This window comes from Neovison vison, chromosome 2, assembly GCF_020171115.1.
Source record: "Neovison vison isolate M4711 chromosome 2, ASM_NN_V1, whole genome shotgun sequence".
In the NCBI taxonomy this organism is placed as follows: Eukaryota; Metazoa; Chordata; class Mammalia; order Carnivora; family Mustelidae; genus Neogale; species Neogale vison.
This window is the reverse complement of record NC_058092.1, coordinates 59,026,400-59,041,768: the sequence shown is the minus strand read 5'-3', so window position 1 is coordinate 59,041,768 and position 15,369 is coordinate 59,026,400. Positions and strand designations below refer to the sequence as shown.

Sequence of the window (15,369 nt, the reverse complement as noted above, 5' to 3'; positions counted from 1 at the left end):
GTGAAGCTTCTTCCCATGATAGTCCTTCAAATTATGTAATTAAGTGGTTTAAAGGGCCCCGACAGTGTATTATAATGTAGCACATTTATCAAATGATAGAGGGAATTTCCAGTAGAGCAGGTTCTTCTCCCTTAGCCTGACAACAGAGGATTATGAAAAACAAAACATCATAGATAAAAATTGGCTGTGAGGAAAGTTCTCTTACACATTTACATTAGGGATAAACTGGAATGCCTAAAAGCTACAAAATGTAGCCTAACAACAAATAAGCAAATTTATTCCCTCCCCCACAAGTTAATTTTTCTGGGTTTATTCATTTATCATCTTCAAAAGATATTTATGACCTATAACTCAAGGCACTTTTGAATTAAGAAGTGAACACCAAAGATCCTTAAATGTGTAGTTATAAATCCTGCTGCAGTAAAACAAAGTCCAAATGCAAAATATTGAGAACTGTTTCCTTGGTTAGTGCTTTGCACATTTATAAGATCATTATCACTGGAAAAGAGAGAGAGAGAGAGCACTTTTTTTCCTTTAAGTGGGACAAAGTAGTTGTCCCTGACCCTGGGCAGGGTTAAAGAATTTAGGGGGAACAAATATAGTGTGTTCCTGGTTATCATGGGTACAAAAAGAACTTTCTATTCCCGCTGATAAGCAGGGAGAGGCAAGAGGCCTCGGAGAGTCACGTGGAGCCCTGGAGAAGACGCTGGCAGAAGAGGGGCATCTCAGGGCAACCAGAATTACTCTACCAATCCCTTGACCAGATCAGTATAAGAGGCTGGTCAGAAGGAGCGATCATGCAGAGTATTCAGGCATTTGCTAAAAAAGTAGGCTCTGTGCTGGCCAAGCACCCCGTTTTTTTGTTTGTTTGTTTGTTTGTCCTTTTCTCCTTGTGTAAGAAATTGAATTGGATTAATAGGAAAAATTATTTCTACTAGAAATCTACACATTCAAGTCAAAGGTTTTCTCTGAAAGTCTTAATGTCTGAAAAATATTTGCAAAAATTGTAATCACTTTTTAGCTCCTTAAGTATTGGGATATCAACAGGTGGATGCTAATTTGCATTTATGTTCCAGATTAGATGGATTTGGGAGTCTTACTTCCATCCCTGCTGCCATTTGGAAATGACAATATCATGCTTACTGCCACTAATTCTAGTTATTGTCATATTTCGCATCTCATGATTTCAGGGAAAAGCTAGAGTGTCTCTCCCCAGGTGCCAGTTATTATTGCTTACAGAGCTTGGCTTCATAATTCCATAATCATTGCACTGCCCATAGTAAATATGGGAAATTACGGAGAACTAATCAATGTAAGGCATATGAAACCTATATTAGCCTAATAATAACTTAAAAGTAGTAGCCCCATAAAAGCTAATTTTAAAATAATCAAGAAGGCCTGTGTGTGAAATGTCTGAAACCCCATTTTAATTAGCAATTTTGTTAATTTTCAGTATTATAAAAAGTTGGAGAATTTCAATACTTCATTTTGTTGAAAAAATGAAAATGTTACTTAAGTGAGTTTGTTGGTTTTTTTTTTTTTAAGATTTTTTTTCCATTGGGTGAGAAATATAGCATATCACAGAGGGAATTCAGAGGTTCAGTTTTGACATTTTTATTTTGTACTGTTTATTTGCAAGGGTAATTAACAAATTGTCAAGAAAGCATAAATCTCTGGAGATCTGCACCAAGAGAAATGTCAGTATGATAACTCTTTGTTTATTTGAAATTTTCATAATGATCACTCAGTGAGGACCTTTAGGAAAAAAATATGATCATTGTACATGAAGTATTTTATTGGCATGACTGTCTTTATTTCATAGACTCTGTATAACTGAGTGCTTTTCTCAGGTTTATTTTTCCTTTAAAATATTTGTGCAAAGTAGGCCATGAGCAGAAATTTCAGCTCAGAAATATGAAGCAGGAATAATTTTGCATGTAACTTACAAAGGCTCTTTTGAAAATCAAAATGATCAAATGTGAATTTTATAGTCTGTTTTCATTATGTCAATCTATTTTATTATCGTGATATTATACAGTTTAGTAGCATAATTAAAATATCACATGTGGAACCCATAGCCCAAACAATATTTCAACTTAATTAATAGACATGCATACCTACTTCTCTTCTAAGGTATTCATGGACTCTGCTCAGAAGACAGCCTGGGTGAAGAAACATGACTGATCTAGTCCATTTAAATCTGTACTAGTTTCTCTTGTAACTGAGGGTAGAGAGTACTGTGGGAATAGGAGATGGGGATAGTTAATAAAACACAATAAAGCTTAAGAAGATAAGAAGAGTAAAAAAAAAAAACAAACAAAAAAAGATTTTATTTATTCGAAAGAGAGAGAGAGGGCATGCAAGTGGGAGGAGAAGCAGAGGAAGACAGAGAATCTCAAGCTGATTCCATGCTGAGCACGTAACCCAATGCAGGGCTCGATCTCATGACTCTGAGATCATGACCTGAGCAGAAATCAAGGGTCAGACACTTGACCGACTGAGCCACCCAGACAGCCCTAAATTAGTTTTTTTCAATGATTCTAGACCAAGCCCAGAGCACTTCATGGAAGATGGTAGGCAGCTAAGTATATTTAATTGTTGGATGAGGTGAGGGGTTAAAAGAACAAAATACAACCTTTCTAATAGCTTATAAAAGGGAGAAAAAAGAATTGGTAGAGACATGCTTTTCTTAAAGGAACACTTTTGAAAATATGATTTTGTACCTTTTAATCAAACACTGAAATTTAATTGATGCTACTAGAACAACAGGGGTTCATTTTTACATGTTGCAAATTTAAAAATTGAGATTATTTAAATAGGAGTTAGGATTAAGTTTACTTTTACTTGATGTTTTAAAAAAAGTTTCCTAAGAAAGTGAGCAAAGTAAACAAGCTTACTGAGATGTTGTATCTATGAGAGAAGTTAAATCATTTTCAGGCAAATTCCTCCCCATCCCCTCTCCACATCTTTTGAGAGTTCCATCTGTAGGTGTGTTAGTTTTCTACAGCAGTTTTCTAACAAATTAGTATCAGTTTAGTGGCTTAAAACAAGATCAATTCCTCTTGCAATTCTGTTAGAAGCCTGACATGAATCTCACTGGGTTCATCTCAAATTGTTCATGGGGCTGCATTCCTTTCTCCAGGCTCTGAAGGAGAATCGGAGACTTACTTCCTTACCTTTTTCAGTTTCTAGAAGCCATCTCCATTCCTTAACTCAATTCATGGGTCCCTTCCTCTATGTTAAAAACCTGCAACGTTGTATCTCTCTGACTTCCTCTTTCTTACTAGAGCTGGATAAAGTTCTCAGGTTTTAAGGATTTATGTGATTCCATGGAGCCCACCCATGTAATCCAGGAGAATCTCCCCATCACAAGACCCTTACCATGAACCATATCTACAAAATCCTTTTTATCACATGTGATAACATATTCACAGGTTCTAGGAACTGAGATGTTGATCTCTTTGACGGCCATCTGCGTACACACTGAGAGGTAGCACTCAGTTCCCAGGACCGTGAGTCAGCGTCAGAAGATACTGATGTAGATTGATTTTTTAAAAATTGGTGTATAATAATTTATACTTGTTAATGAAGGCAATTACCACCTTTAAATAAAACTTTCATTAATTGTTTGAAATGTTTTTATGTACATACAGTTTTAAAAATAATTTAATGATTATTTAATGGTAAATTATTAATAGTAATAATTCCATTACCTTCCACAAATCTGCATATTTCACATAATTTATTTATAATAACAATATAGCTTTATATATATATGAACTATCTTATATTCTGTTTTCACCCAATTCTTATATATACAACTATACAAATAGGCCATATTTTATTAAGCTTTAATCTTGATGTTAGAGATTTATGTGTTTATAGTTTCTAATTAATGTAGATAATGAAGTCAACTGAACATTGACTTATTTATACAAGGGTTTTGCTTCTATTGAGTAAATCCCTTGGAAAAAAATGCTTTGAAAGAAATTTACAGAGTAAAAATATATGACTATCTGAAAAGCAGTCTGAGGGGTTTGAAGTGGCGGGGGGGTGGGAGGTTGGGGTACCAGGTGGTGGGTATTATAGAGGGCACAGCTTGCATGGAGCACTGGGTGTGGTGAAAAAATAATGAATACTGTTTTTCTGAAAATAAATAAATTGGGAAAAAAATATATGACTATCTGAAGGTTGTCTACATAGTCCCCTCTTTTTATTTGTTTGTAGAACCATAATTTTGTTCAGTTATTAGTTGGTAGGGTGGTTTAAGCCCTAGGGGATGAATTTGTCCTATAAGTAAAACCTGGAATTTTCTATGTCCTTTGCCAGTGATTGGTTTCAGAATTTGTGGGTCAAATTTGTCCAAAAAGATTAAGTTGAAATTTTTTTTAGCTAGTGAGGGTTTGGTTAGAGCTGGAATTTAGTTAGGATGCTGAATTTAGTTAGGATGTCTGTTATAGCTCTAGTTCAGATGAGTGGAGGAGCTGAACTAGAATGAGGTTGGAAGAAGAGCAAAAGTCATTGAAGAGGGTGAGACAAAAGGAACATTCAAAGATAACTGACATGTTGGGCCAGGATGGCTATAAAAGAAGCAAGTGCCATTGTTGGGATTGTGGGTTTGTGGTCCAGCGTGTTTGGGATGTTCAGGGATGTTGACTTTATTTTTTTTTAAAGATTTTATTTATTTATTTGACAGAGAGAGAGAGAGAGAGATCACAAGTAGGCAGAGAGGCAGGCAGAGGTGGGGGGGAAGCAGGCTCCCTGTGGAGCAGAGAGCCCGATGTGGGGCTCAATCTCAGGACCCTGAGATCATGACCTGAGCTGAAGGCAGAGGCTTAACCCACTAAAGCTCCCAGGCACCCCAGGGATGTTGACTTTAATTTGATGTCCTAAGGACAAGCATCCAAATATGTGTGGGCTTCAAGAGATACCTTGGGTTCAGTAGAATGTACTGTGAGGAACAAATGCAAACCCCATATACAATTTTAAATTTTCCAGTAGTGGCACTTTTAAAAAGTAAAAAAAAAAAATAAAATAAGGAAGCGATGTTGATTTTAATAGTGTATTGTATTTGATACAATATATCAAAAATCTTATCATTTCATTAGTCATTTTGTATTCCAACATCTCACTTTGTTCTGGCCTCATTTCAAGGGCTTCATCGTCATGCACAATTAGAAAAATGAATTTAGGAGCCAGTTATAAAGTCAGTACCTTTCTTCGCTTTCAAATATGAACTTGTGTTTGGCTTCTTTCTGGGGATTTTTGCTGTTGTGAGTAACACTGTAATGAACAGCCATATATAGAACTCCTGGTGCAGGAATTAAGGATGGTATATTCCTAGGTGCAGGACAGCTGGCAGGCAGCAGGTGAAATAGTGCTCACTTTATTCTCCAAGGTGGTTACTCCAGTTCACATGCCAGCCAGTGGTGTGGAAAAGAGTCCTTACTGCTCTACCCCCATACCAACATTTGGAAAAGTCTCCTTTCTTCATTTTTGTCAAACTAGTGGGTGTAAAATGGTTTCTTATTTCTTCACAATTTGCATTTTTCTGATTATTAATGAGCCTGAATACCTTTTGAGAAGTATGTGAACCTTCATTTGTCCTCATCTATAGAAATTACAAATATTTATTCATTCAAATATAAATATACTTATATATGGGATATGCCATATATTCATATATGTCGTATCATATATTTATTCACAAATATTTTATTTTTGAGCACTGTCCATTACATCTTGGTCTAGGTATAGAGACTATACTAGTAGGGGGAAAATAGTCTCATATCTTGCCTTCTAGGAGTTTAGTTCTAGTGTTGTGTATATCGTGAAGAGGAAGAGAAAAAAACAATAACAATAAAAAAAGGTGAAGTGGCGTATGTCAAGTGTTGTTAGTGAACCTCAGTTAAGTCCGGTTCAGCCATTTTATGTCAGGACTTAACTTAGCTTCTGCAGTTGTAAAAAGGAGATGGTAATAATACCATCTTCATTGTTTATTCAATGCATATGAAGAACTTGACACAGCCCTGGTAAATTGTAAGACTCAGAAAATGCTAACAAGTATTACTTCCCCCCTTTTTGCTTCTCCTTTTTCCCTGTAATTTCTTCTCAGAACTTCTGAGGTTTAAGATTAAATATGTTTTGGTTTGTTGAAGTGTTGGTTTTCATCAGGGTGTCAACCTATGGGTACTTTCTGTGACAAGACAGATGACCTTAGCTAATTTTGAGATGTGTTTTTGGAATTTCAAGCTTCTTAAATCCCAAAAACCAAGAGCCTGAGACTGGGTACTTTTTAAAAAGCTACATCATGTCAAATGCCAAAAATGTGGGAAAATCTGTAGGAATGCCTTTATTCATTCAGGGTTGTGTCCTATGAATATAAATTTTGCCTGAATTAATCATTTTAATCTAACAACCAATTTACTGTAAACCATGTGCAAAGTGCTGTATAGAAGAGATGCATGTGACCTTGTTAATCTTTGGAACAATTACGTGTCCCTCTTTCTTAGATAATGATGTTGAAAATGATCTTCAATCAGACATCGGTTGAGCACTGCAAGACTCACACTGAAAAGCTGAAAGAATGCAACTTCTTCTTAATAGCTGTGCGTCTGGCCTCACTGAACCAGATCTTGGATCCCTGGGTTTATCTGCTGCTAAGAAAGATCCTTCTTCGAAAGTTTTGTCAGGTAGCCAATGCTGTCTCCAGCTGCTCTAATGATGGACAGAAAGGGCAGCCTATCTCGTTATCCAATGAAATAATACAGACAGGAGCATGAAAGAAAACACCTAATCAACTTGCATGTTCACAGCTTTTGGCAACAAAGTAGCCATAAACCTTACTGTGAATTTAGGCATCTCTAGCATGCCACTGTTTATGCATCGAAGGAGAATTTTGATATAAGGCTAAATGGTCTCAGAAGCCTAGATAATCCCCTATGTGCCAAAAGTGTTGAAACGCAAACAAAGGAAAATATATTATTAACAGTCTAGTGTTTTTGGGTCTCTGCCATTTATAGCTGAATATGTGATTATTTATGGGATGAAAACATTTTTTGTTATATAAATGATCTTGGTCTGTGGTGGGGGTGGAGTAAGGAAAGTTAATATTCCAGTGTACTGAGTACATGGGGGACGGAATCCATAGATCATCAGAGATAGGCGGTAATTTGCCTTTGTCCAAAGACCTTGGTCTTCTGTATTCTCTTTCTTTCTATCTCTCCATGTCACTCTTTTCCCCTTACATTTTTTAAAAAGTTGCATTAGGATAAAAAATAATGTATCCATAATATTCAGTGGTGTTGATGTAAATATTGCTCAATGCATAAATTATCTGCTAAACTTACGAAGTTTAAGTTTTGGATGTGTTGGTAATTATGTTTACTCCTATATAAGAGCCAATTGCATTTATTTGAAATATGACAGGATTTATGACTATTCAAATTACTCTATGTTCTTCTTTTTGAATGTATTTTTCATTCTTAAAAGCCTGGGTAAGATTTATGAATCTGATCTGGAGAGTCAGGAAAGTGATTTTTCAAAATGCTATTTAAGAACTGATTTGAGAACTAAATACAGGTACTGTGGTTAATTCTCTTCCCTGATTGTTCCACCAAAAGTATCCTCTAGTCTTCTGGATATTTAACTACTAACTCTAATTTCTATAGAGTTAATACTAACTCCATTAAATATTTTGAAGTTTCCATAAAGAGTTTCTATAGTTTGGCCTATTTATAGAATTAGAAAATTAATAGTATTGACCCCTCATAGCACTTTCTCTATTCTCTCTTCAAAGTAGCTCTATATCTAAATATTTATTATTAATATGTTTTCTTACACTCTATGTGTGTACAAACCTTGTAACTAAGCTAGGTATCTTTTTGACACAAGTAGATTATTACACTAAGTTTTGAGAGTTGCACTTAAAAAACAAACAAACAGAAAAACTTCCCCCCAAAACATAACAATCTTTTAAATGAGACCTACACAAAATGCTCTTTGTATCCTTTGGATCATTCATTTTGCAAACTCATTAACAGTCTCTCATGAAGATAGTAATCCACAGCTTGCCTTATTGCATTCCTAATTTTAAAAGTCTGAGATTTATTTTATATTTCTTTATAGTAACTACTTTTCCCCTCGTGTTTAGTAGGCATTTGAGGAATAGTTGATTTTAATAGGTACTACATATTTTTTTAGATTAATATATAAACCATCCAGGTCAGTTGGGAATAATCAATTTATTATTATTATTATTATTATTATTATGAATACATGTCAAACTGAGTGGATAAACAAGGTCTGCTGAGAGTGTTTATGTAATTCATGATGGTTCCACTAATCTATGTTGTAGAAAAAAAAGATGATATAGAACCTAATACTAAAGCCCTGTTATAAAATCTATCTATGATATAGAATTGGATTATCCCACCAGTCACCTCATGAAGAATTAGACAAAGCTACCTCCTTTGTCCCAGAAAAAAAGTGCACTTAAATGACCTTACAGAAAAGAGGCCTTCCCTCTTGGATCGTCCTCTGGTCCTAGATCATAATCTGATAGACACACACACACGGTATGGATTTAAGTGGTGCGAGTGGGATTGGGTTTTCCCTTCCAGCACCTAGTACAACACTTGAAATGTAGGAAGAGTTCAGCATTTATTCAATGAATGAATGAATGAATGGCTGCCAAAGCCAAGTGTGTCTTGGTAAGGTGCCTTCCATATGACTAAAGGGCCACATGCCATTATAGTCCATCATACTGATGAGGTGAACGCTCTCTGCCTCTTTAATTCAGAAAAATGAATTTACCTTCAAATGTGTAGTAACATATTACTCTACAACAAAGTGCTTTATCTGTATGAATAATTTAAGAGACTGATACTTCCAAATGGAAATGGAGATTACTGTCAAAGAAATACCACTTTTCCTCCAAGTGCAGAAATACATAAAGACAAACAACCTGACACTTATCCTTAAGTTCACAATAAATTTCTGCCCAGTGATACGTGACAGGAGTGGAAAACATGGCAGTTTTTCAACAAGGTTGAAAAGAAAGTGGAGAAGGAAAAATGATGTAAATGGAATGGGTTTTGTTATCAGGCCAGCGATTGGTTTGTCCAGGGAAAAGCTGATAAGAAATATAAGCCCCAAATGATTTCAACCTTTGGATGATAGTTGAAGTTAGATTTCAGAAATGTTGTACAGAGGCCCTAGATGTGGTCAGAAAGTGAACAGACATCTGAAGTCACTGCATTAAAAATCTGTTTCCAAGTTTAAGTTTATTGGCCTTTAAATTCTTCCTCATATACTTTGTTTATCTATGTATCTGTCTGAGCAGGAAAAGATGTGGGCATGAATTATGATGATTCTTAACTTGATAGTATTGATTAAAAAAAATTAAAGGCCTAGGATACCACCTGGGAAGAAGTTAGGATAATGTAGAAATTAAGGTACAATCAGCTACTGTAGATTGTACATAGCAGGGCTGATTTTCCAAATGATGAATTTATGCAGCCAAGCTGTCATAGATGAGAAGGATGATGTGCTATATCCAATAAGAATATTTTACGTTTCAAATAAAATCGGTGCAGTGGATATCTCAAAACTACTTTAAATGTTTTATCTTAAGATTTATCAAAATTTGCCTAAGGCTGTATACCAGGATATTTTTAAGTAGATCTGTTTAATCTTGACAGATTTAAATGATTATGAATCAAAAAGTGCACAAAAAGTGTACATTTATTTATTATATAAAAAATCTCTTGGCTGCGTTATAGAATAAAATTGTGGAAGCTCATGTAAAAGTTAACTGTAAGAGACCCTGGGACCAGGGCATAGAGTGATGGACCAACTAGAAACTCTCAAGACATAACTATTTTTCAAAGGTGGTCAATCTGACAATATTCTAATAATAGATTTTCCAGTGAATTAGATCTTTTATTCATTGATACTTTTTTCTGTTGGCTTTGAGTCCTAATTTGTGATTAGTTTCAGTCTTTCCGTGTCAGCCATCACTTAATGGTTCTTTTGTACTGGGATTAAATCAGAGACAGAAGGTAGAAAAATTTTTATTGTTGACAGTTTAAGCACATATATTCTTATTTATTTTTAAATATTTAACCCCAAAAGCTGTTCTTAAAATAAACAGGATACCAGAAGATGAGTGACATAGAAAGATTGCAGAGTATTTATTCCTAAGAACATATTAAAAGCTTAATGTGGAAAATTAAAATTTCTATGATTTACCCATGTGAAAAGCTTAGACCATCAGCCATGCCAAATCTTCAGAGATGTTTATTGATGGTTTTATGCTCACATACATCCCCAAATCGCTAAAACTGAGGTTTTAGTAAATGTGCAGAATTGTGCAATGAATAAGATTATATCATTTTAAAAAGGAGGACTATTTAATACTGGGTCTATATTTAGAGGACTGTTATCTGAATTGCAATAAAATTCTGATAAGAGATGGCATACATCTGTGACGTTTCCTAACATAGATTTTGATAGAGCCAATTTACAAAATTTGAAAATCAACCTAAAACTCACATGCACATTTGTTAAAGAGCTGTAGCAGTTCGGTATTCTAAGACAACTAACTAGTGATTACACATGAAGCATGAAACAGCGAATTAGGGAAAATGTTAAAATTATAACTCTGTTAGATTGGAATCCTTTATATAGATACTGATTTCATAAGAAATTTCATATTAAACTGAGTTACCCAAAAGATTTCAATTTTATTAGGAATTCATATCTCTAGTTATCCAGTAAAATCTTTAACCTGTCTTCTTTGAATACCTTTTTTGGATTGAGCCACCTTGCATAAAACAGAAGAAAGTAAAAAGAATAGTGCAGAGTGAACTTGTTCTCCAAGTGACAAAGGAAAAACTGAGATTATGCCCTTCTCAGAAAGACTTCCCCAAGTCTAGAGTTAAGGAATTATTATTTTTTTTTACAAGAAGATCAACAATTCATGTTAAAGTCAGATGGAAAGATATCCTCAAAACATGCTCCTTAACATTTTCTTTCTCACTTGTCCCTGTTCTCTCTACTCTTTTAAGGAACAATAGAGCACAGAATTTTTTAATATATTCTCTATTTTATAATTCCTAAAATAAGGACTCTATTTTAAAGGTTTATAATTTATACAAGTTGAATTTTAAACCATGACATAATGATACCATAAACTGAGTATATTTTGATTATCTGGAAAAACAGAATCAGATATATACCATCCATATTCACTTATATATCACTTACTTTCTTTATTGAGAATCAAAATTCTTTCATTTTCAGAATTTTAAGTCAATCAATTTCATATTATCAACAACCTAAATATTTACTGGATTACATATTTCTTCATTAGGAACAAGACTGTGGCCCCAAACCCCTTCCTCCAACCTGTTTATTCATTTTCTCAACAAAGAGAAAGTAATAGAAATATTTACTGTTGGTGAAATTGGGATTGTTTTTAAGAGGATAGAGAACAGCTTCATATTTCTAGCATGCTTATGCCTTAATATATGAAACAGATCTAAGTCTGTTTGTTAGTAAGTCTGCTTTGACAGAACAATTTTATTATGGGAGTAAAGATAGAAAGGAAAGAGATGATCATGAGGAACAAAATCAGATTTTTCAAAGTTTTTGAGCATTTGGAGATGATTCCACCCCTGAAGTTATTTTAAAAAGTGCAGCTCTTACATTCTTTTATCAATTGCTCTAGAAACAGAATATTTTGGCTCCTTAATTAAAGTGGATCAGATATCTAGACAAAAAGTAGCCAATCACCAAACTTCAACAGTTATTTGAAAATGGTTTCTTTATTTTCTGTTTGTATAGAGTCAAAGCGATAATGTTAAACACAGAAAAATGCATATGACTTACTGATACACTCCAGTGTTCTTTCAACTTTTGAAAATGTACTTATGTCAAGTACGCAAAGGGAGGGGGTGTAGAGAACATAAAGAAAGACACGGAGGGAACCTTGTACATTTGCAATTTGTTAAATTTCTTCATCCATTTAGGCCCTTCCACAGAATCAAAGAGAGGAAGGCACCACATTTATCTTTATCACGTGAATGTCAGTAGGAAAAAGCAAGGAGTGACCAGTATTCTTTTCTGTAAGATCAGGTGTTAAGTTCACTCCAGTCATCACTGACTACTAAATTCTCTTCTTTCCATGTATGTATGGAATTTGTATGAAATATTTTACTTTCTCCCTCTTCTCTTACCTAATGTGTATGGACAAATAGCATAAAGTTGAACATTTCTTTACACAAAAAAAGTTTAAAATAGGCACTGATTATCTTCATCTGTTTACAATAAATGAGTGTAAGTACTATTTACATGACATATTTAAGCAAAACTGAAATCATTGACACTTTAATCAATAATGTAAAACTCAGCATAGAAAACATATGTTTCTCCATCTTTCCTATTCAGCCTCCTATCCCTACACACTTGACTAAGTGCGAAGATACACTTTTGTCATCTCCATGTAAAGTTTTTTTGGAGTTATCCTCCCCATAGGTAAACACCTCTTCCACTATATTTTAAATGCTAGCCTTCAGGATTGTGGAGACAAAGAATAAAAGAGACTTTGAAAACTACATCAAAATTTTGATGGCATTCAAGTCATAGCTAGTCTGTGTACTTAATAAATGTGTGTTTTTCATGTTGTGTTTGTCAATGGAAAATAAAGTTGAATGTTCTGAAATGTTCCTGTCTTTTTTTCCTGATGCCAACCCATGTCAGGAATATTTCTTGAAATTGTGTTAAATATATTTTTGAAATCCCATTTGACACGCTTTGTCAAATAACAGCACAATGTAATATGCAGCAGCATTATGCTAACTTAATGACAATACCATTTTGTTTTACATTCCATAACTGTGTACAGTACAAATTATCACTGATTTGCTGTAGATCTGAGGTGCCCTTTTCCTATTTTCAACGTGATATCTATTCATGTTATAATCCCAGATTTTTTGTTATTAATATGAAAGCACATTTATAAATCATTCTCAATTTAGTTCATTCTCTCATTTGTGGATTCTAGTATAATCTATAGGCAGCCAACCAAAGAATTGTCCTTGCTTGTAGTCAGACCCTTTGATAGATTTGTACCGGGGTATTGGTGTGAGCTCATTACTGTCAGAGACACCCTTTGGACTTCCCAATACTCTCTTCTCTGTGCTCATTCAGGTCAATCTACCTCTTCCTTATTTAGTGAAAGGAGATGTTCTAAAGAATATATGCTGCTAAGCCAACCTCAACAAAAGTAGCGCACCAGGCTTCTTCCTCCTAAGAAAAGGTAATTAGGGAGAGCTCTGACTGTTCCTTCTCCCATGGGGCTCTAGGCTCCCAACCAGATTTTATGATCTCTATAGTCTTTGCCCTGTTGCATCAGATAAACGTCATAATGATAACTTCTGGTAGACCAGAAATATCACCACGATGTTTTTGAACCTACATACCATAAAATGAGATACTGCCCAGTTTCAGGTCCTTGAAGGACATGGGTTCAGACATCCTTAGATATTCTTGGGGTGTTTTTGTGCTCACCGATACCACTTTGCTCACCCACACCAGTTTTGAGCAAATCCAATTTGGAGGTTGGGTACTCAGAATCCAACCCAGTCCTCCAGGCTTGTTCTTTCCTTCAACATGTATTTGTTGTTGTACCTATGATGTGCCAAGCATTCCGGTAGGTGTTAAGACACAAAGATTTTTTTCCTAAAAACTCAGCTGTCAATGAATGTATAATCTGGTAGGGAATAGGAAAGAATTTGATCAGAGCTTCTGTTAGAGAAAGCATATAGGAGAGGTGAAACTAAAATAGGAAATCATTTCCTATAGAAGATGACCATTAGCCTGCATTGTGGAGAAAGGAATGGGTGTTAGTTGGGAAGGGGAGGGCATTTTAGGATACCTTTTTCAGTTTACAGTCCCAAATTATCATTTCCAGGGGATTCAAGGTAACTAATTTCTAGTGGTCCTGTGAGAAGTATAGGTCTAAATAAGCATATATCTATAACCTTTCAGAAGGGGCCAAAGTGGTATGTCCTTGGGGCAGGATTTCTCCACCTCAGCCCTCTGGGCATACTGGGTCAAATAATTCTTTGTTATGGGGCTGCCCTGTGCATTGTAGGCTGTTTAATAGTATCTCCAGCCTCTATCCACTAGATGAGAGCAATACTTTGCTAGCTTGATGATCAGAAAAATGTCGCTAGCCACTGCAAAATGTATTTTTGCAGGAAACACCTGCCTTAAGGCAAAGGCAAGGGCAAGGGCCATGGCCATTGCAAGGGTGCTAAGTGTCTGAGGGTTTGCGGGCCAAGGCCATCTGTGAGATCTTGGATCTGAAAGACACCATTCTGGCATTTCCTGAAGCAGCAGGCACTAGAATGTCAGTATGTGTGTGACTGCACAAAAATGTGGTGTTACCACTACAACAATGCCCGGATCATCACAGGCCCTGATCCACTTCCGTAATCACATAAACCTATTCACAAAAGAGGAGGTACAGTTTCTTAGAAAAGTATCACCTTTCTATTGATGTCTCCAATCCCTATTTTGTTCTTGATAAGAGGCCGTGGGGTTATATGTCTCTCAAGGGGATATCTAAAGGTAATGAGTCCATTTCTCCCAGGATTTTTAAAAATCTGTTATAATTCCTCTTAAGGTTACGTTTCCAGACAGGTGCCTTAGGAGGAGAGAACTAATTTACCAAACTCTGCCTTTTATGGGATTTTGGCCTATTTGGTCAGTGTTACAGAACTGCAACAGCTTTATTTAATCTGAAAGATGATTTTTATCAAAAAGCAGTCCAACTCTGGGCAAATGTCTCTTTATTGGCCTGTGTTTCTCTGAACTCATGCCAGTGGTTCAGTACCTCAAGTACGGAGCTATTACCACACATTTTGAAGCCAAAGTTCAACTCAGATCTCTGTAACGAACCCTTAAGCTTCTGGTTTGTATGGAATGGGAAGCTGAAAAATTAAACCCCAAATCTGACCCCCCAAAATTAGAACAAGAATACTTATTAATCTACTGTATATTTCTGAGGCCAAGTAAGAAGATCTATGGATAATCAGTATTTATGCCTAACAATCTTTAGCAGTTTTTAAAAGAAGGCTTTGAATATAATATACAAGGTTGCTTGAATTTAATTTTGACAAGAACATGGGAAGAACATAATACTGAAACAAGTTGCACAAATTGTGGTCTTTTCAAATTAGATTTAACTAGAATATACCTGATAGAACACTGACTTTTGATCACTTTGGGAATCAGAGCCTACCTCACCCCACCCCAGTAATCAGATGAAAGATATGGATCCCCTCCTCACAAAAAACACAG

General features: G+C 35.3%; 1 protein-coding gene across 4 annotated transcripts in view; it reads left to right on the top strand.

The window, feature by feature from the left end:
* Positions 1 to 15,369, top strand: part of PTGER3 (prostaglandin E receptor 3) — a 196,754-nt gene that overhangs the window by 26,083 nt on the left and 155,302 nt on the right. For 2 of the 4 annotated variants that reach the window (XM_044238467.1, XM_044238465.1), the window contains exon 2: positions 6,513 to 6,692. In XM_044238467.1, the coding sequence (XP_044094402.1) occupies positions 6,513 to 6,692 (180 nt within the window). Of the gene's footprint in view, positions 1 to 6,512; positions 6,702 to 8,563; positions 8,592 to 11,954; positions 12,725 to 15,369 lie in introns of those variants that run through there. The other 2 variants (XM_044238464.1, XM_044238466.1) reach the window with 2 other exon arrangements.